A 22,996-nucleotide genomic window follows, 5' to 3' on the forward strand; every position below is an offset into this window, starting at 1 on the left:
TCCAGCATTTTGTGTGTGTTGCTTGGATTTCTAGCATCTGCAGATTTTCTCTTGTTTGAGAAGTGAAAGAAGTAGTTTTGTCAACCGTCTGGAGGTTGTTGCCCTTTGTTGTGTTGTTCACTGGCTCCTTCTTCTTCCATACCCTCTCACCCCGCTGTCAACATTCCAGTTCCTAAACTAATGTCAGAGTATAAAATGAACTTGCAAGTTATGTGGTAATAAAGCATGCTAAGTTGCCTCATGAGGCTGAGCCAGATTTATTTATAATTTTGTGTGTACCTGTTTGTGCCTGGAACCTCAAAAGAGCAGCACTCGATGAGTTTGCCTTGAGTGTTACTAACTCAATTAACTGACCAAGTAAATGAGATTTAATGCCAGTGTTTTGTTGTATTAGGAGATTTCACCCTGCTGACTATGATATCCCTAAAAAATAACTATTCAAATGCCAAAATGCTAATATAATATTCCAGCAGTCTTTGCAGGAGATACTCCGACAGACAGCTGAGGGCAGGATCAGAATGGACACCTTCCCTCACTCATTTGCACCCCTCTTCTAGCCTCGCCTCCTCAAAATAAGCAGGTTTAACATCTGTTAAATGACATTCCATTGTAGACCACATTAATAATTGTAAAGGGAGAATAGATCACGGTTTTAACTGTCTTGGCATTTCTTACTTTCCGATTCCTGCTGGTTATGTTCTGTCTCTTAACACATTGCAGCTGTTCTTTCCAGAGCAGCTGGTCAGGGGCCATTGAACATGGTGCATTTACATTTCCATCCTGCTGCTGTTTTCCTCCTCCTGTGTTTAATTTTGTCCCCTGGCAGTTGTCAAGGCAAGTGAAATGAACTCTGAGGCTTGTGACTCGTTTTGATGTCCAGCTTTCTAATGTGAGGGCTCTGCAGCGTTCAGGTGGGTGGGTTGATAATAAGAATTTAACACAAAAATGCCCTGCTTCACTTCACAGAAGAGGAGTTGTTAATGTATCCAAGTGCGGGCCTGTATTTTGCCTCTCTCAAATGTGGCCGATAGTGAATGTGTTATTCAAGCTCTCTTGGCTGCAGTCCGCCATGACAAACCCCCATTGAGCCACTATGAATGCCAAGAGTGTTTCTCAGTAAACTTACCGCAGTCAACACAGCAACATGATGCCTTAAGTGCAGTGAAATGTCCCGTGACACTTCACAGGAACAATTATCAGGAGATGAGCAGATTTATCAACAGAATTTGACGCTGAGCTATATAATTGGAATTGGTTTATTCTTGTCAAATGCACTGAGGTACAGTGCAAAGCTCCTGTTGCATTTCCTTCATACAGATCAATTCATTACACTTTGTATTGAGTAGTACAAGGTAAAACAATAACTATGCAGAACAAGATGCAACAGCAACAGAGAGAATGTGGTGCATGTAAACCATATGGTGCAAGACCATAAGGAGGCAGATTAGAGGACAGTTGATTTTAGGAGACTGACATTTAGGTGACCACATACTTGGTCAAAGAGGCAGGTTTTAAAATGTGCCTTAAGTTAGATGTAGTTATTTAAGTTAAGAATTTATAATCCAACACCCCAGTCAACTGAAAGGCTGCCAGTGGTGGAACGATGAAATTTAGGGTTATCAAGAAGCCCCACTTCTTCTGAGTATGGGACCTGGCCTTGTATGTCTACTCTCATTGGTTTTTATATTCACCCCCAGAGGCTTAACCTTGATGCAGTAATGGCAGAGTGGATCGACATACAAGGCTCAGTTTCACAGATAAGGGAATAGGAATTTAGAACACAGAACAATACAGCACAGTACAGGCTCTTTGGCCCATAGTGCAGTGCTGTCCATTTAACCTACTTCAAGGTCAATCTAACCCTTCCCTCCCACAAAGCCCTGTATTGTTCCTCCATGTGTCTGTCAAAGAGTTCTGTAAATGTCCCTAATGTATCTGCCTCTACCACCACCCCGGCAACACATACCACACATCCACCATTCTCCATGTTTTTTTTTAAAAGAAAGGCCTACCCCTGACATCATCCCTTACTTTTCCTCCAAATACCTCAAAATTATGCCCTCTCATATTAACCATTTCTGCCCTGAGAAAAAGGTGCTAATTGTCCTTTCTATCTATGCCTCTTATCATCTTGTACATCTCTAACGTCATCCTTCGTTCCAAAGTGAAAGGCGTAGCTCAACCTTTCTTCATAAGACATGCTCTTTACCTGGTCAGCATCCTGGTAAATATCCTCTGCACCCTCTCTAAAGCTTCCACATCCTTCCTATAATGAGGTGACTGGAACTGAACACAGTACTCCAAGTGTGGTCTAATCAGAGTTTTTACTGAGCCACATTAGCTTGTGGCTCTTGAACTCAGTCTCCTGAACTACTGAAAGCCAACATACCATATGCTTTCTGAACAATCAACCTGTGCAGCAGCTTTGAGGGATCTTTGGATATGGACCCCGAGATCACTCTGACACCTATGCAATGCCCTTTGGCCTTCCAAAGTTTATCAGCTCACACTTTTATCGATTGAATGTCATCTGCCACTTCTCAGCCCAGCTCTATCAATTTCCAGTTGTAACATACAACAATCTTCTACATTACCCGCAAAACTACCAGGCTCAAAGATAGCTTCTCTCCTGTTGTTATGGTAGGGTAAGGTGGATTCTCATCCTCTTGATCTACATTGTGTTATCCTTATTGTCCACCTATACTGCACTGTCTCTGAAACTGGAACACTTTTTCCTGCATTCTGCTGTTGAGTTTACCTTGTTTCTCAGTGCACTGGGCAATGACTTGAACCGTATGAACAGTATACAAGGTTTTTACTGTATTGTGACAATAATAATCCAATTTACTGTACCTAATAGCACTTATGACAGTTCAGCACTCAGAATGACTCTGGATGAATCACCGTAGTTATTTTGTCCTTGGGTCTCTTGGTGGGGACATCTGCTTGCTATGGTAAATAAGAAGCTGAGACTGCTACAAATCAAAGCAATTCACACCTTAAATGGTTGAGGAAGTTTGGTATGGGCCCCTAAATCCCAAGAACTTTCTACAGGGGCACAATTGGGAGCATCCTGACTGGCTGCATCACTGCCTGATATGGGAACTGTACCTCCCTTAATTGCAGGGCTCTGCAGCGAGTGGTACAGACAGCCCAGTGCATCTGTAATTGTGAACTTCATGATTCAGGACATTTATAAGGACAGGTGTGTAAAACAGGCTCCGGGACAGCTTCTTCCACCAGGCCATCAGACTGATGAACTCACGCTGATTTGAGTGTACTCCATATTACACTGACTTTATTATTTATTACTATGATTGCACATTGCACATTTAGATGTAGATGTAACATAAAGATTTTTACTCCTGTTTGTGAAAGATATAAGAAATAAAGTCAATTCAGTGATGTCCAAATGTGAAATAAATGTATTATTTGATGATATCTGTAACCATGGAATTCTGTATTGGTTCTGTATCTACTGACAAAACCTTCACAATTCTGGTGCCATGGATACAGTTGCTAAGAGCCAACAAAAGCCAGTTCAAAAGACACTACACAGTTATTTGCTGTCACAATGACAGATTGCAGGGGGATGTCCTGTAGCAGGTTGAGTGAACTTAAAACTCTTATCAGCTTTCTTCTGTGGTTACAATACCTATTATTTTCCATTCTGAAGCAAAACAAAGCAGGCCACCTTTTCAGTGAAGAATTCGTTAGTGGCTTGGTTTGTAGGAAAAATAGCGAGCTTGACATTGGGGACTGTGAAGTTTTGTGAAGTGGGTATGCAAACTGGTGTAAAATGTTGCTGCCATGGTTCTTGTCTTTTTAAAAATATAGCCTCCATATGAACTTCTTCTCTAACTTGCAACATTCTGTATCCAGGCACTCATCATTACCATTGCAAGGGTCCTGCTTTGTTACTTTGGAACAAATTACTCAAACTGCTAATTTTGTTCTTTGCTTTTGATCCTTACGGGTGTCTTCTCTTCCATGTAATCATTGAAGATCGAATGTTCCTTGGTATGGAATTGCATGTGGAGTTCTAGTAATCTACAACAAAGAAGAACTTTCCACTCAGCATGTCCACACTGGGGGAAAAAGCTCTTGCCACTTTCCAGCTGTCAGCCTGAGTAATACAGCATGGGAACTGGTTTCTACGCCAAACAATGTTCCCATCTAAGCTTCTCCCATTTGCTCGCATTGGGGCCAAAACTTTCTAAACTTGGGCTGAGAAGTGACAGATGGAGTTTAGTCCAGAAAAGTGTGAAGTGATTCACTTTTGAAGGTAGAATACAGTGTTAATGGCAGGATTTTTAACAGTGTGTAGGAACAGAAGGACCTTGGGGTTCACATCCATGGATCCCTTAAGGCTGCTATGCAAGGTGATGGTATGGTTAGGGAGTTGTATGATGTGTTGACCTTTGTTAGGAGGTTGAGTTCAAGAGACACAAGTAATGTTACAGATCTTTAATACTCTGGTTAGACCACACTTGGAGTATTGTGCTCATTTCCTGTTGCTTCATTACAGGAAAGATGTGAAAGCTTTAGAGAGGGTGCAGAAGAGATTTACCAGGATGCTTTTCAGATTAGAGAACATGTCTTATGAGGATAGGTTGAGCAAGCTAGGCTTTTCTCTTTGGAGTGAAGGAGGATGGGAGGTGAATGTTAGAGGTGTCCAAGATGATGAGAGTTATAGATAGACTGGACAGCCAGTGCCATTTTCCCAGGGTAGAAATGGCAAATATGATGGGGCCTAACTTTAATTTGTTTGGAGGTAAGAGGGATGTCAAACGTACTTTTTATTTACACAGAGAGTGGTGCCTTGGGCCATTGTTAGAGGCAGATACATTAGGGACATTTGAGAGACACGGATAGGCACATGGATGAAAGATGAATGGGGGGGTGCCTGTGTGGGAGGGATAGTTTAGATTGATCTTCGAGTAGGTCGGCACAAAGGGCCATGTACCTGTCCAAATGATTTTTTTTTGAATGTCATTATTGTACCTGCCTCAGTCACTTCCTTGACAGCTCCATTCCAAATATACACCATCCTCTTGTGTGAAGGTATGCCCCTTTGATCCTTTTTAAATCTTTCCTCTTCACCTTAAACCTATACCCTCAAGTTTTGATACCCTTTCCTTGAGAAAATGACCCTATTTATGTTCCTCGTGATTTTTATACTCTTCTATAAGATCATTCCCCTCCAGTTCCCTGGGTTTCAATGAATAAATTCCTAGCCTGCTCAACCTCTATCTATAACTCAGCCCCCCCCCCCCCCCCACTCTTACAGGTTTTGTCACATGAAGTGCTTTTCCAGCTCCTTTGTAAATATGATGAATGTTTGGGGGACTCCCCTTTCTACCATCATTCCCTGTAAACACTTATGCAGATGTGCACAATTCTGTACTGAAGAAAAGATTCCTTTGGTTATTTCAAATCTAGTTTTTGAAATTGTTGCAGATGAAAATAACTATTGTGCCCCTCAGCATTTCATACTTTCCAACTGAATACCCCCTCTGTTCTAGAGGAACGGTCCATTTTACCTTTCAGATGAGACTTAGAACCTAACCCTTCTTGTCAGGTGAGCAGTAAGGAACCGATGGAACTATTTGGATGAGTCTGTCATCTTGTCAACGCCACTAAATACAGTTTGTCACATGGCAGATTCTGGGAGGTTGTTTGCCAGTTGGCTGGTGTGCTTCTAACATTTTCACCTCAGAGGCTATAAAGTATTTGACGGAATACCTTGTGGTTATGAAAGGCATCATAGCAATGAAGTTTTTTCCCTGCAGGTTTGTTTTAACAAAGCCATGAAATTATATTCAAAGCACTGCGGTTCACATTCAAAAGAATAAACTTCAAAAGCAGAGAATGTATGTAACTTGAGAGCTTGACTTAGCCCATTTGAAGTACCGTGAATTACAAAGCGGACTCAAAGCCTGGAGAGAATGAAAGGAGACATGTATAATGATACAGACTGAACTGATAGAAAATTGAAAACAGTATCACAAAGTCAAGCTGAACCGAAACATTACAGAGTGGTTACAGGAATGGTAAATGAGAGCAAATCTTGGGGCCCCTCTAAGGAAGGATGTGCTGGCATTGATGTGGGTCCAGAGGGGGTTCATGAGAATGATCCCAGGAATGGAAGGGTTAATGTATGAGGAGCATTTGATGGTTCTGTGCCTGTACTTGCTGTAGTTTAGTAGAATGGGGGGGGGGGGGGGTGTTCATTTCATTGAAACCTATAGAATATTGAAAGACCTAGAAAGTTTCCATGTGAAGAGGACATTTCCTATATTGGGGAAGTCTAGGATTAAAGGGCACAGGCTTAGAGTACCAGGACATGCCTTTAGATCAGAGAAGAGGAGGAATTTCTATATCCAGAGGGCAGAGAATCTGTGGAATTCATTGTCGCAAACAGAGGCCAAGTAAATGGGTTTATTTAAAGCAGGAGTTGATAGGCTGTTGATTAGTAAGGGCGTAAAAGGTTGCGGGGAGGAGAACGGGATTGAGAGGGGTAATAACTCAGACATGATGGAAAGGCAGAGCAGACTTGGTGGGCCGAATAGCCTAATTCTGCTTCTGTGTCTTATGTCTTGTGGTCTTATCATGGAGAATAGCATAATAGAGCAAGATGACAAGGTGGGAGGCATCTGATGTTTGAGCAAACAAAGAATTCCTGTAAATTGCCTGTTTCGTTTCTGTAATTTCCATATGCAAAATCATTTAAAGTGCTTGGGGTTGGCAGTGATATAATTGAGAATCATGTTAAATATAATTGACTGTTTATGTTTTTACCCTTTTACCAAGGAAGGTGTGATAAAACTAGACCAATGCAAATTTTTATTTTTCATGCTGTTTTGACTCCAAGGAAGCGTAGCAAAGCAGATGCAAGTGATCCAGTTGCCTACAAACAGCGCAGTATTGTTGGAAGTAAAGTGCAACATGGATGGAGGGAGAAGACGGGAGTGGTTACCCAGTGGAAGGGGACAGTGTTGGACCAGCTGCCAGTTAACCCTTCACTCTTCTTGGTGAAATACGACGATTTCGACTGTGTGTATGGGATCGAACTTTTCAAAGATGAGAGGGTCTCAGGACTTGAAATACTGCCTGACAAAAGTGGTATGTAAATTGGTACCAACCTATAAAGTTTTGTATGTGTGTGTGATTAAACTCTCAAAGTTCAAAGTACATTTATTATCATAAATTTATCATAAATCATATGTTACCATATACAACTCTAAGATTAGTCTTCTTGCAGGCATACACAGTAAATCCAAGAAACACAATAGAATCAATGAGAGATCATACCCAACACGATGGAGAAACAACCAATGTGCAAAAGATAACAAACTATGCAAATACAAAAGAGAAAAAATAGTAAATAACTAAACACTAAATATTGAGAACATGAGATGAAGAGTCCTTGAGAGAAGAGAGTCCATAGGTTGTGGGAACAATTCAGTAATGGATCGAGTGAAGTTATCCCCACTGGTTTAAAAGCATTATGGTTGAGTGGTAATAACTGCTCCAAAACCTGGTGCTGTGAGTCCTGAAGCTCCTGTACCTTCTACCTGATGGCAGCAGCATGAAGGGAGCCTGCCCTGGGTGGTGCATGTCCTTGATTATGGATGACGTTTTTCGCAGTAGCACACTGTGATCAATAGAAGTTTTTGATCAGTAGCTATAGATCGAAACTTATAATACTTGGGCATGTTTCAGATCAATAAAGTCTTATTTAATCTTCTTATCACTATAACAATCATAATTTTTATACTCTACAATACTGTGCAATATTCTTAGGCACATGTATGTAGCTAGGATATCTGAGATTTTGCACAGTAGTGTATTTGTCAATGTGGAGAGAGAGTGAGTTTGTAAATCTGGTAGGAACAAAGGATGTTGGGAATGGCGAGGTTGGAGCGCCACAGGAGGGGTGTGGGACAGGGGCAGAGAGGGTAGCACGGGTGCAGACACACCCAGCCCTGAGACACCATGCAAGGTCATTTGATACCAAATAATTGGTTTTTTGATGATTACAGAATATTTCTCCGGTGCTTCCTGCTCCCTCCCCTTTTCCTCCCCTCTTTCTTCCCCTTTTCCCAGCCATGATACCCCCTTCAACTCTCAGTCTACAATACAGACCCATATCAGAATTGGGTTCATTATCACTCACATGCATCATACATTATCAAACAAAATTGACTCTAGCCTTCAAAGTAGGACAGACAATAAAAACAATTGGCAGGTTTTTTAAAAGTCTTAATAGAAGAGTGGGAGAGACGAGTGAGAGAGAATAGTGCTTCAAATGCAAAGTGAGATTGGACAGCTTTTCAGTAATTGTGTCTGTTGTTAGGGAATCCTGAGGTTGCTTTCTAAACGTACAATGAATCTGATGACATTTGTTATGCCCCTATTTTGGGTTTGTATCAAATGTGCAGTAGTTTCAATTCACAGGGATGTTTTTTAAAATCAGATTAATCTCCAAGGCCATGCAAAATTATTCAAATTTCAGTGGTGTAAACCCGGGCATTCCCAGAACTCTCAGATAAATCATTTTGATCTGATGCATGTCTCTGTGGCTGTGAAATTCAGTGGTAAAACTGCTTAATCAAATGAGTCATGGTTAAATTTGTATTTCATAGTTCCCTAAAGACCATTAAATATATGAAACTATTTGCTGATGTCTTCTATTTGTGCTGTTAGTACTAATATGGAGCCTCTCAGATTCAGGGGTATTCTTTTAAAGATATTAATATTAATATTAAGTACAGTTATTTATGGTGACATAATGCTAATAGCCACATTTAGTTTTTGCACTTGTGTTTTCTCCACCTTTCTGCATTTCCCCTTTCTGCGAACCATACTCCATGTTGTATGTGATACTTTGGGATTTAGCTGCCCTCCGGTAAACCTTGAGTGCTGGCAATCTACAAAGCGATGTTGAGCGGTTAACTGTGAGCAAGAAGGGGTCAGGTGAAGTATATGTGAACAAAATGGGAGGTCATTCACTTTGGTTGGAAGAATAAAAACATTATTTTATAACCAAGGTGCACAGTGGGATTTGGGCGTGCTGCTAACATGCAGTATAGTAGCACACAGTTAGCACCAGTAACTCACAGCTACGAGAACTGAGATTCTGTTCTAAGCTTCGATGCTTTCTCATGGGATTTGCACATTCTCCCTGAAACTCTTTTGGTTTTCCCTCAGTGCTCCAAACTCATCTCACATCCCAAACCTGCTGGTGGTTAATTGGCTTCTATAAATTAATTCTGAGTGCAAGGAAAGAGCAAAAAAAAATATCAAGGGTTCATTTGAGAGAATATGTTGTAGGACTGCAGGAAAATAACAGGAGGGATGAGACATAAAGGATTGCTCTGCTGGGATTTGCTTGGTCCCAGTGGACTCCATTGCTGCCTTCTGTGTCATAACTGCTTGATGTACATATTTATTTAGTATTCAAATGTGGCTTTATTGCAAGGGGTTGAAACATAAGAGGAGACATATTTTGTTGTAGTTCATCAGCACTTGGGTTGTGCATGTAGTTTTGATCGCTTGCATATACCGTGCACTAGAGAAAACACTGCATAGATTCATTTAGTTTAAGCTTTGGATGAGAAGGTGGTCAACACTACAGTAATGGAATAGAACTAGCTTCTTGGGATTTAAAAGAACAAGTGATCTCTTTAAAATGGGAGTTTCTGATACTCAAACACTGAGATGGTGTTTTCTTTAACTAAAGAGTCTAGAACTTAATGGGTGTTTGGTATTGAGGTAAGTAGACAATTTTTTTACACAGGAATACTATACCCTCGGGAGTTGCAAGAGTCATAACAATGTGCAAGTTCAACCATGATTTTTATTGAATTTTGAGTCAGATCTAGAGCTTTCTCTTGTTCTTGTTGCCCCTCATATTCTCTGAGATGGTCATCCTTTTCATGTGACTCCAGTCGAGGAATCTGTACTGTGCGCAGGTTGGGCACATCAGTTAACTTGGAGTCTACGTACCCAGTTGATCAATCCTGACTTCCAGCTACCTCCATTCAATACAGGTAGTCCCCGAGTTATGAACGTCCGACTTACGGACAGCTTGTACTTACGAACGGAGGAAAGAGAACGCCGTCTGCCATTTTAAGTCGTTGCCGTTGACACTGTGTTGCGTGTTTAACTTTGTATTTGGCTTAAAATTTTCTTAGTAAGATTCACCCTGACCCCCGCCCCCCCCCCCTTTCCGGTTGGCTGGTGGCGCAGTGAGATCAGCGCCAGGCTGGAGAACGGAGGTTTCCGTGCCGGGTTGATGTCGATCCAGTGACTCCCATACCATCCGTGCTGGGTTGATGTTGAGCTCGCAAGTCGACCTCATAAAAAAAAACACTGCCACCTCCAGTTTAAATTCCCACGCGGAATATTGTGGATGAACAAATACCCAAACCCAGCACAGCCCCCACTTGTCCCATTCAGCCTGTCTCAGTGCGGTGGTCATTAGGACCCAGCGGACCTCGAGAACTGGCGGAGGTCGGGACCCGACGCCCGCGGTGTTTCTGTTCTGTTGACAGAAAGCGATCGTGATTGAAAATAAAGTGGAAATAATAAAGCGGAGGTGAAACGCCATCGGTCATTAGAAAAGCATTAGGCTACAGTCGGTCAACGATCGGAACAATTTTAAAGGATAACGGATAAAGTGAGAATAATGGAGCATTTGAAAGGCCCTGCCCCGATGAAAGCTACAATTATTACTAAGCAACGCAGTGGTTTAATTATTGGAATACATACGTTTCTGAAGTGTTTTATATGCATTGAAAGGTAAAATATATACTATATACTAAGACAAATGTTTGACTGCCGCTAAATAATACCGGTTGTACTTGTTCCGATGTATGTACAAATCCGACTTAAATACGGACTCAGGAACGGAACTCGTACATATCCCGGGGACTGCCTGTATCCAACTTCCATTATGAACAATTCTCTGATTAGCAATTAAAACTGAAGTACAAGTTGAAAATGCTGAGAATGCTTCATCAGGCAGCTTCTATGGACTAAGATGCACATAGCACTTTAGATTGGTGACCACACGATTGATCTGGGGAAAGAGTCAGTGTAACAAACAGGTTTTCTCTCATAAGGAGCCAGCACAGGATGAAAGGACCAAGTGTCCCTTTGCAAAGGATTGTTGGATTTTACTATTGACTCTTGATCCCTGCCTTTCCAACAGGTCGAACAAAAATAATGGATGGTGATTTGGCGGAGTTAATAGTTGGCAAAGCGGTGGAGCACATGTTCGAAAAGGATGACGGATCTAAGAATGAATGGCGAGGGATGGTGTTGGCACGTGCACCTGTCATGACCACTTGGTATTATATCACCTATGAAAAGGACCCTGTTCTGTATATGTACCAACTACTTGAGGATTACAAAGAGGGAGATCTCCGCATCCTGCCAGACTCAGGTACATATTTGGTTGCAGAATTGTGTCGCTGTGGTACTTTCAAAAGCCATGTATGCGCACGGCGCACCAGGTCACTTCCAAGTTTTAAACTCACGCTGTTCACAAGGCATTATATTTAGGAGGCACCTTAGCTTTGTAGTAGTTTTAATAAGCCCGAGTTTGCCACCTTTCGTCGGATATGGCATTTGGTCTTACGATATCAGGAATTACCTGATACTTCCTTTCTAATGAGCAGAATTGATGTGATTGATTTGTGAAGATGACCACTCCGTTGGAAGCAAAAGAGTGAGCCAAAGAATACATAGAGGAGGCCTCACCTCATAGAGATTGAAGTATCCACACCCACCACCAAAAAAGGTGCCCCCCCCCCCCCCACCGGGTACAGCTCTGTCCCTGAAAGCTGTGGCAAAGCACTGGGTGCCAGTTTTAGGGGGAGGGGAAACTTCAACTCTGCCCGTTGGAGGGAAGCTTTGCTGAAGAAGCATCAGTGAGTTATCAACTGAGAAATGTGTTCCAAAGGAAATGAAGTGAAAGTTTCAAGATAGCCTCCTCATAAGAGGCAACATCTGTTACACAGCTAAGCCATCTTCCAAAGCTTTTATCATCTGACTGTACTGCCAATCTTGGTAAGTGCGCTGTAATTTTCTTTTTTGTTTTATAGGACAAAGTACCTATAAAGTCCCCTGTTAAAACCTTAACCAACAAAGGCTCCATATTAAGATGTCTTGTAGCTATAATGTTTGCTTTGCTTGCAATAAAATAAAGTTACTGTTGTCTAGTTGCTTTGTGAGATCTCTTTACTTTTTGAGTGAAAAACATTTGTGGTTTAGATGTAATCCAGAGTTTTCAAGTGTCATTCCAGTGTTACTCTTAGCAGTGTGGTTGAACAGAGGGACCTTGGGGCTTAATTTCACCGATCCTTCAGAGTTGCTACATAGGTTGATAGGGTTGTTAAGAAGGCGCGTGTTGTGTTGGCCTTCATTAGTTGGGTGATTGAGTTCAAGAGCCGTGTGGTAAGGTTGTAGCTCTATAAATACCCTGGTTAGACCTCACTTGGAATATTGTGTTCAGTTCTGGTTGCCTCATTATAGGAAGGATGGGGAAGCTTTAACAAAGGTGGAGAGGAGATATACCAGGATGTTGGTTGGATTAGAGAGCTTGTCTTTATGAGAATAGGGTGAGTAAGCTATGACCTTCCTCTCTGGAACAAAGGAGATTGAGAGGTGATTTGATAGAGACATACAAGATTATAAGAAGTATAGATCAAGTTGATAGTCAAATGTTTTTTTCTTGGGTGGAAATGGCTAAAACAAAGAGGCATTATTTTAGGGTGATTGATGGAAACTGTAGGGGTAATGTCGGTGGTACGTTTTTTTACATAGAGTGGTGGGTATGTGGAACACCTTGCTAGTGGCAGAGACAGATAATTAGGGGCATTTAAGAGACTCTTAGATAGGCACATGGATGATAGAAAAATGGAGGCTATGTAGGAGGGAAAGGTTAAATTGCTCCTAGAGTAGGTTAAAAGGTTGGCACAACATCATGGGCCAAAGAGTTGTAGTATTCTATGTTCTGTGAATCTTCCATTATCTACTCTGGTTACCTCCATAGTCTTATTGGGTAAGGGAGAGTGAAGTTTTCGAATGCATCACTGTCCTTGATCATTTAAAGTCCACAGGATGTAGATTGTGCTACTTGAATGTTGACCTTAATCACAAAGGTTATGAAGTACTGTACAGAAACGGTAAGGTTTGATGCAGGCACTTAGTGAGATAGCATCGGGAGTGCCTTGCGCAATTTTGTTTTCCATATTTAAGGAAATATGTGCCTGCATTGTAGGAAGTGCCTTGAAAATTCACCAGGTTGATTTCTTGAATAAAGACACTGAACTACTAAGAAAGGTTAAACAAGTTAGGCTTGCTCTGTTTGGAGTACAGGTTTCCCCCGCTATCCGAAGGTAGAGCGTTCCTATGAAATGGTTCGTAAGCTGGAATGTGGTAAAGTGAAGAAGCAATTACCATTAATTTATATGGGAAAAATTTTTGAGCATTCCCAGACGCAAAAATAACCTACCAAATCAAACCAGATAACACATAAAACCTAAAATAACACGAACATATAGTAAAAGCAGGAATGAGATGATAAATATACAGCCTATATAAAATAGAAATATTGTACGTACGATGTAGTTTCACTTATCAAAATCGGGAAGACAGCAAGCCAAAATTAATGTAGAGAAAATAAATCGGCATGTACACGCATGCGCACGTACACGCAAGCGCACGTACACACATACGCACTCACATGCATGTGCACACAACTGCCTGCACAAGGCTTCACGGTCATTGTAGTCTTTCTCGGGGTAAACACACGTATAAAGCAGGCGTCTCTTTTTGTAGAAGCGAAAATCCTCTTTGGTTAGCAAAAACAGATACTAATGAGGGTCTTTCATAACAGCGACCTGTCTTAAAGCGAACGTTCGAAAAACGGGGGCCACCTGTATAGGAGAATGAGAGGCAGTCTTATTGAAACCTGCAAGATCCTGAGAGAGACTGACGAAACGTTGACAAAATGTTTGTCCTAGATGGGTTATCTAGAACTTGGGTGAATACTTCCAGAACAGAGATTGCCTGCAGAGTGAGCGATGGGTATCAGTTTCTCCCGGGGGCGGGGGGGGGGGCTGCAGGATGGTTGGGATTCTCCATCCTAGTGAAGTGAACCATTGAATACTGTACATCAGAGGTGGGCATTGACAGGGATTTAAACTGCAAGGGAGTCAGATGACATGGGAGTGAAAAGTCATGTTGAGACTGGATCATTATCTTATTGAAAAGTGAAGGAAAACTGATGGGTCAGTTGGCCTCTCTTATTTTTTATGTTCTGTGTGGATAATATTGTAAGCTGATTGGGGGCCTCAATCCTGTGGCATCCCACAGGGTCACTCTTTGCTAGTGCCAAATAAACGGAACTTGCTCAAAAATGTGGACACATCTTCCTCAGGTGTTGGGTTTCTGGTGTTCTCTATGGACTCCCGGTACTGTTTGTCCTAATGCCTTTAGTTATGTTGCACTTTGCAGATAACCTGATTATTGAAAAGCCTAAAACCTCAGCAAGGCAGCAGTGAGATGTCGCTTTCCAGCAAGAACTCTTCTGGGAAAAGAAAAAAGCTAGAGTAGGCCATTCAAGCCCTCATGCCTGCTTCACCATTTAGTAAGATCATGATTGATTGCTTACTTCAGTGGAGCTCTCTGTGCTAACCTTGCATCCAAAAAATTTTTGGTCTCTGAAATATGCTCAACAATTGAATTTCTACCACTCTCTTGTGTAGACTATTCCAAAGGTTTGCTGTCTTTTTCATCTCCCCTCTCGAATGCCTGACCCCATTATCTTTATATTGTGACCCCGGTCCCAGGCATCTATCCTCAGAACTCATTAATTTCTTTTTACCATTCTAATGAGATCTTTTCTCACTCTCCTAATATTCTAGAGGGTATAGCTCACTCTGCTCAAAAAAACAATTGCCCCCATCTTGGGAATGAGCAGTTCCTTCATGTCAAAAAACACTATAAACATAGCTGGTTTTGCAATAAAAGTTAAGTTGAAGATGGAGCCTGGAGGATTCAGAGGTGAGTTCTGTACCTCTGAAGAAAACTCCAGCTTGCAGCCACCGTCTGTGTTCTATTCTCTGATCTTGGTTACAGCACTGGCTGGGGAAGAGCATAGCCCCCAGTTATTATGCTCTTGGATGCTCCCTAGTGGCTCACAGTTTAAAGTCCGTGCCTGTCTACCTGAGAGTCAGAAGAGGATCAGAATTGGTTATAATCATCAAAAATAGCTCAGTGTCAAAGCACACACATGAACTGCAGGCTCTTGGGTGTTCATTCAACTACCTGCCCTTGCAGCAGCAATGCAGAGGGAATTGATTATCCTCAGCAAGGAAGGGGAAATTAATTAGAGAATTCCCACAGAGTAATATGTGTTACCTGCAGATTTCAGTCGCATTGCAGAGACTGTAATCGTTACCTGTTGAAATATGGTGGAGAGTCACCTTACTTAATTGGAGGATAAAGTAAAATATCTGAGAAAGCTGGAGGAACAAATGTGTAGGGAGTATCGTCGTTGCAGTGCTGCAGAACCAACAATAACAAAGTTGGATGGGTGTGAATTGAGCACCGAAACCCAAAGTGCCAAAACAAAGTTTTATTAATTATTCATTGATCAATTGAAATACAAAACGGAATAGTCTTTCCGAGCCATGCTGCCCAGACATCCCCTGATTTAATCCTAGCCTAACACACAGGAAAATTTGCAATGATCAATTAACCTACTAAGCGGTATGTCTTTGGACTGTGGGAGGAAACCAGAGCACTCAGAGGAAACCTACATGGTCATGGGGACATCATACAGATTTCTTACAGGCAACAGCAGGAATTGAACCCAGTCGCTGGTACTGTAAAGCGTTATGCTCACTACTACACTACTGCGAAGTTTGCATGATGGGCAGGGAGCGACTGGACATCAGACATCTACATCTCACAACTCTGACCTTCCGATCTTCCACTGGACTCTCCACTGAAGCCAGCAGGAAAGCACAGAGGTGCTGAGGAAATGCTGCTTGCAGGATAACTCTCTGGCAGACACACCTCCATTTTAAACAATAAGCACCTCACATCTGACCCTCAGCCTTATTCCAAAGAGGGCTGGAGCACAAACAGAAACAGAGTCCCAATCCTATGGAAGAAGGTAAGTTCAGGTGATAGATTGAATTATTTTGCTTTATTTTGTATTTTAATTCTTGCTTATATCCAGAAAGAGGTCACTCACCCAGCTAGACCATGTTGGCTTGCAGTGAAATCCCATCAATCCCATTCCTTCACTTCTCTGCAATCTATTCTCTCTTTGATGGTATTTTTGTTTAAATATGTTTTATAAAAATAGATTTTTCATCACAAATCTGTTTGAAGAGTTTATATATCTGAGGCAGTGGCTCAGAGTCACCCTTTTCACCAAATGCATTTCCGGTGCAGAGGGCCAGTTTATCCAGTTTCTAGGCAGGCAACATAGTTTGGCCTACATTTTCCACTGAGTTCAAAGTTAATGTTATATATAATAAACTCTTCTCAAGCTTCTAGCTGGGTACAGATAGCGATTATAACCAATGTTTCGATGACAAACTCTGCCATCTTCTTCAGGGAAGATGATGAAGAAGATGGCAGAGTTCATCATCGAAACATCGGTTATAATCGATGAAGACTGAAGACTGGAAGACTGAGAAGGCTTTATTCATCATACACGCCAGGAAAGCACTGATCCTTTTTTTACGTAGATATCACCACGTACAACTCTTGAGTTTCATTTTCTTGTGGGCAAGAGCTTGATGGTTGAGGGGTAGCAACTGCTCTTGAACCTGGTAGTGCGAGTCCTGAGACGCATGTACCGTCTAGAGGTTCGGTGAGACTTAAACTAGGGGTCATGAGTTAAGGGTGAAAGGTGAAATGTTTCTGTGGAAAATGAGGGAGAAGCTCTTCACCCTGAGGGTTGTGAGAGTGTGGAAAAAGCTGCCAACAGAAGTGATGAAGTTGGTTTGATTACAACATCTAAGAAAAATTCGGATTAGTACATTGATGGGAGGGGTATGGAAGGCTATAGTCAAGGTGCAGATGAATGGGACGAGGCTGAATAATATTTCAGCATGGTCTGAAGGACCTGTTGTGCTCTATAACTCCAATAGCCTTGCATAACTAATCTTGATGGCACAGGAAGGATTTTTAAAAAATAATCATAGTTACTTTTCCAGATTGTTAACCAGTTCTTGGGTACAAGGATTACATGAAATCGGCGCAAGCTTTGGGCATTGGGCCAGGTGTATGTCTGTGTATGCGCAGGACACAATCTGGCCAGCTGAGCTGGTTTCCTGAAGATGGAGATCTTCAGTGCCTGCGTTTGGGTTGGTCTGCAGGTACTGAAGATGTGAATGGGGGATTCTGCAGTAGATGGAGCTGAAGTGGAAACAGTGAAAGAACGATGAGGGGATGTGCTGTTTGTATCATCAACCATTGTACTGTCACAGGAAGGCACGTGGTGCACTAGGGAAGAAGTTGTTTATCCTGTATTGGGCAATTGTTTTTTTTGTATCCGCTATAAACATCACCAGGCACCTCTGATCCAAGATCTTTAGATTTTTCTGTGCAGTGAGTTAAGCACCGAGGTTTATAATCTCACTAACTAAGATGCAACATGGTGTGCATTTAGTCACTGGTAAAACTGCTGTGGACCACTTCTCTAGAAGCTTGCGGAAGTGCAGAATGGTTAAAAGCACTGAAACAGCTGCTTGACCTCAGGTTTATTATGAGAAAAAACAATCCAAGTTTTTCCACTCTCCTCATAGCCCATCCGATTCGTGTCCAGCTTCCGTTTGAATGCTCACCATGGAACCAGCCTCCACTATTTTCCCAGGTAGTGCATTTTACACCTGACCACTCAGTGTAATAAAGAATTCTCATTGTCTCAATTTGCTTCTTACACCAGTCAACTTCACTCTGTCCCTTGGTGCTCAAACCCTCCACCAGTGAGAACGGTATTATTTTCTATGCACTCTCTTTCCAGCTTTCATGGTTATTTTAAGAGACTTAGATAGAGTGGACAGCCAGTGCCTTTATCCCAGGACAGAGATAGCTAAAACAAGAGGGTATATTTTTAAAGTGATTGGAGGAAAGTATAGAATCAGAATTAGGTTCACTATCACTGGCATATGTTGTGAAATTTGTTGTCTTTGCAGCAGCTGTACAATGCAATATACAATAATGGAAAAATGTGAATTACTGTAAAATATATATATAAAAAAGTTAAATAAGTACAAAAATAAAAATTAAAAGAAGTAATGAGGTAGTGTTCATGGGTTCAATGTCCATTCAGAAATCAGATGTCAGGGGAAGAGGGAGGTTATTTCCACAGAGAGTAGTGGTGTGTGGAATTCACTGCCAGGGTGGTGGTAGAGGCAGATACTAATACTTAAATGTCAGACTACTGTTTATTGACTACAGCTCAGCATTTAATACAATCATCCTTACAGTTCGTCACACTGACACACTTCAAGGATGTGTGCTTGGCCCACTGCTCTACTCTGTCTACACCCGTGACTGTGTGGCTAGGCACAGCTGAAATGCTATCTATAAATTTGCTGACGCCACAATTATTGTTGACAGAATTTTCAGAGAAGGAGTACAGGAGCAAGATAGATCAGCTGGTTGAGTGGTGTTGCAAAAACAGCCTTCCACTCAACATCAGTAAGACCAAAGAATCGATTGTGGACTTCAGAAAGGGTAAGATGAGTGAAGCAAATTCAAATTCTTGGCTGTCAGCGACTATGAGGATGTATCCTCATCCCAACATATCAGTTACAAAGAAAACATGACAGCAGATATGTTTCACTAAGAGTCTGAGGAGTTTTTGTATGTCACCAGCTATCTACCGATGTATCATAGAATCATAGAGAGCATTCTAACTGGCTGCATTACCGTCTGCTTGGGAGGGGGGGGGTGGGGGATGATGGGCACAGCGTGGGATTGAAATAAGCTGCAGAAAGTTGTAAACTCAGCCAGCTCCGTCATGGCCAGTAGCCTCCTCAGAATCCAGAACATCTTCAAGGAACAAAGCTTCAAAAAAGGTGGCATCCATCATTAAGGACCTCCCATCACCCATGACATGCTCTCTTCTCATTGCTACCATCAGGGAAGAGATACAGGAGCCTGAAGGCAAACACTCAGTGAATCAGGAACAGCTTCTTCCCCTCTGCCATCGATTTCTGAAGGGACATTGAACCCATGAACACCACCTAACCACTTTTATTTTCTCTTTTTGCACTACTTATTTAACTATATATGAGTGTACTGCTGCTGCTGCATAACAACAAATTTCATTACATCTGCCAGTTACATTTAACCTGATTCTGATACATTAGGGACATTTAAGAGACTCTTAGAAGTAGGCACATGGATGAAAGAAAAATAGCAGGTTATGTGGGAGTGAAGCATTAAAATGATCTTGAAGTAGGTTTAAAGATCGTCATAATACTGTAGGCTGAATGGACTGTTATATGCAGTCAGAATCAGGTTTATCATCACTGGCATGTGACGTGAAATCTGTTAACTTCACAGCAGCAGTTCAATGCAATACATAATCTATTAGTAATGTTCTATGTTCTGTCTTCTTGCAGTTTCTGTGTTTCAAAGGGAATAAGTACAGCTTTTCTGGTCTGCCTCAACACAAGACCGTTATCCCTGGAGTAAATCTCATTCGCTCTCTCTCCATAACATTAACATATTTGCAAATGTGTGGAGCCCAGAACTGGACACAGTGCTCCAGTAGTGATTAAGTTGAAGCCTTTTAAAGACTTCCTTACTCTTGTACATAATGCCTCTATTTTAACCACTTTCACAACATGCCTTGGCACTTTCAATGTAGTTTGCATCTACACCCCAATCTCTCTGTTTGTGCACCTCTCTGAGAATTGAACTGGCATGTTTATTTTTGTCTCGTGCTACTGTACTATAATGTAACACTTCACATTCTTAGCACCAAGTTGTATCTGCTACTTATCTTTTGATTCTTACAGTCTGTCTGTATTTCCTTGGAGCCTATAATTCAGTTCCATACTGTTCAATAATTCTTCAAAGTTTGCGTCCTGGGTAGATGATGAAATTGTGTTTTGTACAGCCAAGTCCAAATCAATATATATTCAAAGGATTCAAAGAACACTTACTAAGTATATAAGCAGTATCCAACCCTGAGATATGGCTTTTCCACAGACGGCCATGAAACAAAGACAACTATGGAACACGTTCACAGAAAAGCATCAACCCCGCCCCCATGCGCAAACGGTAACAGCCCCCACACGCAAAAAAACAAATCACGCAAACAGCAACAAGAAAGAACGAGCGAAAACACAGAAAATAAAATACAAAATGGAAATAGTGCATATTCAGTTTAGCTCGGTTCACTAGTCCAATCCACAAACCGCAGACTCAGTACTTTGGTACCATCCTCCGACAGCATCGAGGGGGAAAGAGAGAGACCGTTCAAATGCAGGGACCTTCCTTCAGGATCAGTGAGCTGGAGGGAGAGAAAGATTGTCACATGCAGACACCTTCCTCCGGCAGCAGCAAGCAAGTGGCTGGTTGATGGCACTGAACAGTCACTCGCCTTTCACACTCACCTCTGTTTCAATCTTCCTCAACGCTTTAATCGGTGGGATCAGTGAGAAATGGAGTAATGTTGATCAAAGCAGTGGTCCTTGTACAGATTTTCCTGGGGAACAGGGAAGCTGTGATCAAATCTGATGCAGCTACCTAATATGAAGATTGCAATTGGAGTGGTCTTCAGTCAAAAAACAATTTTTCATTGCTACGTTTCCAGTTACTTGGGCTGAATTATATGTGTACTCCTATGGTACCCTTTTTATTTAGTGGCCTTCAAGCTTATTATATGGCTTAAGTAAGTTTTGGAAATCAATAAAGAATATATATATATATAAAATATCTCACATTGACTATATTTCCCTCATTAACAGTCTCTTCAGATAACTTTTTTTCGTTAGTTGGGTAACACACACAGAATACTGGAGGAATTTCAGCATCTGCAGAATCTCGTGTAGTTATTTAGTTAGACATATGTTTTCTTTAATAAGTCCACACTGGCTTTCGCTAATCAACACACATTTCTCCAAGTAGCTTCCAATTCTGCCTCTGCTTATTGTTAAGAAATATTTATAATTATCCCCAAAGGGAAGACAGCAATGTGCTATACAACTACTTAATTAGGACAGAAGTGACACATCAGAAAATGTGATTAAATCGTCTTATTCATGCACTTGGGACATAATGACCTGATGTAAATAATAAACTAGTGAAAAGTTAATTTAAGATCATGTAGATTAAAGATTTTGCACAACAGTTGAGTCAAATTATGGGCTGGAAAGCACCAGAGGGATCAGTTGTTGGGAAGCAGCCTTTTACTATATGTGTGATTTTTTTTCTCTCTCTCTCTTTATTCATTAGTGTCCAGTGATGTTTCTTATACTGTTGGTCCATTATTGCTCTTGAGTAACTTGATAAAAAGCTGCCTTAAATGTTCCGTTTCAAACTGCTCCCACCATCCTGACTTGGAAATCTAACACTTCTGGGACATACTGGATATGCTAGAGCACATCGATGTTAAGAAACAGGTTGTGCCGAAACTTCTGAAAAACATTAGAATAGCTAAGTCCCTGGAGCCGGATGGGATAAACTCTAGGTTACAATAGGAACCGGGGAAAGAGATTGCTGTACCTTTAGCGATGACCTTTATGTCCTCACTAGCCACAGGAGTAGTACCAGAAGATTGGAGGATGGCAAATATTCCTTTTCAAGAAAGGTAGGAGGGATAATCTTGGGAATTATAGACCAGTGAGCCTTGCATCAGTGGTGGGCAAACTGTTAGGCTTCTCGGAGACAGGATTTACGAGCATTTAGAAAAGCATAGACTGATTAGGGATAGACATTAAGGCTGTGTGAGGGGCCGGTCGTGCCTCTCAAGCCTGAGTGAATTCTTTGAAGTGGCAAAGCAAATTGAAGAGGATAGAGCAGTGGATGTGATGCATATGGATTTTAGCAAGATATTTAACAAAGTTCCTCATGGTACCTTCATTCAGAAAGACAAAGCAATGGATCCAGGGAAACTTGGCTGTGACGATTCAGAATTAGCTTGCCTACAAAAGGTAGAAGGAGTGGATGGAGTGTATTCTGCTAGGAGGTCAGTGACTAGTGGTGTTACACAGGGATCTGTTCTGGGACCCCTGCTTCTTGTGATTTTTATAAGTGACTTGGAGGAGGAAGTGGCTGGATGAGTTAGTAAGTTTTCAGGTGACATGAAGATTGTTGGTGTTGTGGATAGTGTGGAAAGTTGTCGAAGGTTACAACATTGCATTGATAAGATGCAGAGCTGGGCTGATAAGTGGCAGATGGAGTTTAGTCTGGAAAAGTGGGAAGTGATGCTTCTTAAAGGTTGAACCTGAAGGCAGTACAGGGTTAATGGCAGAATTCTCAGCAGTGTGGAGGAATACAGAGCTCTTGGGGTCCACACCCATAGATCTCCCAGAGTTGCCACACAAATTGAAAGGGTGGTTAAGAAGGTGTATGGTGGGATGGCCTTCATAAATCGGGATTGAGTTCAAGAGCCACAAGGTAATGCTGCAGCTCTATAAAACCCCGGTTAGACCACTCCTGGAGTATTGTGTTCAGTTTCTGTCGTTTCAATATAAGAAAGATGTGAACGCTTTAGAGCGGATGCAGAGGAGATTTACCAGTATGCTTCTTGGATTAGCGAGCGTGTCTTATGAGGATAGTTCGAGCGAGCTTAGGGCTTTTGTCTGTGAAGAGGAGGGTGATGGGAAGTGACTTGATAAAGGTGTATAAGCTAAGAGGCATAGATGAAAGGACAGCCAGAAAATATTCTCAGGGTGGAAATGGCTAATATGTGAAGGCATGATTTTAAGATGATTGGAGAAAG

The 22,996-nt window shown here is 41.6% G+C and overlaps 1 protein-coding gene across 4 annotated transcripts in view; it reads left to right on the top strand.

Annotated features, from left to right (window-relative positions):
- Nucleotides 1–22,996, top strand: part of LOC140739813 (spindlin-1-like) — a 102,311-nt gene that overhangs the window by 67,183 nt on the left and 12,132 nt on the right. For 3 of the 4 annotated variants that reach the window (XM_073068360.1, XM_073068362.1, XM_073068363.1), the window contains 2 exons: nt 6,875–7,125; nt 11,219–11,452. In XM_073068360.1, coding sequence (XP_072924461.1) covers nt 6,875–7,125; nt 11,219–11,452 — 485 coding nt within the window. Of the gene's footprint in view, nt 1–6,874; nt 7,126–11,218; nt 12,231–22,996 lie in introns of those variants that run through there. The other variant, XM_073068364.1, reaches the window with a different exon arrangement.

The sequence above is a fragment of the Hemitrygon akajei genome, chromosome 16 (genome assembly GCF_048418815.1).
Source record: "Hemitrygon akajei chromosome 16, sHemAka1.3, whole genome shotgun sequence".
In the NCBI taxonomy this organism is placed as follows: domain Eukaryota; kingdom Metazoa; phylum Chordata; class Chondrichthyes; order Myliobatiformes; family Dasyatidae; genus Hemitrygon; species Hemitrygon akajei.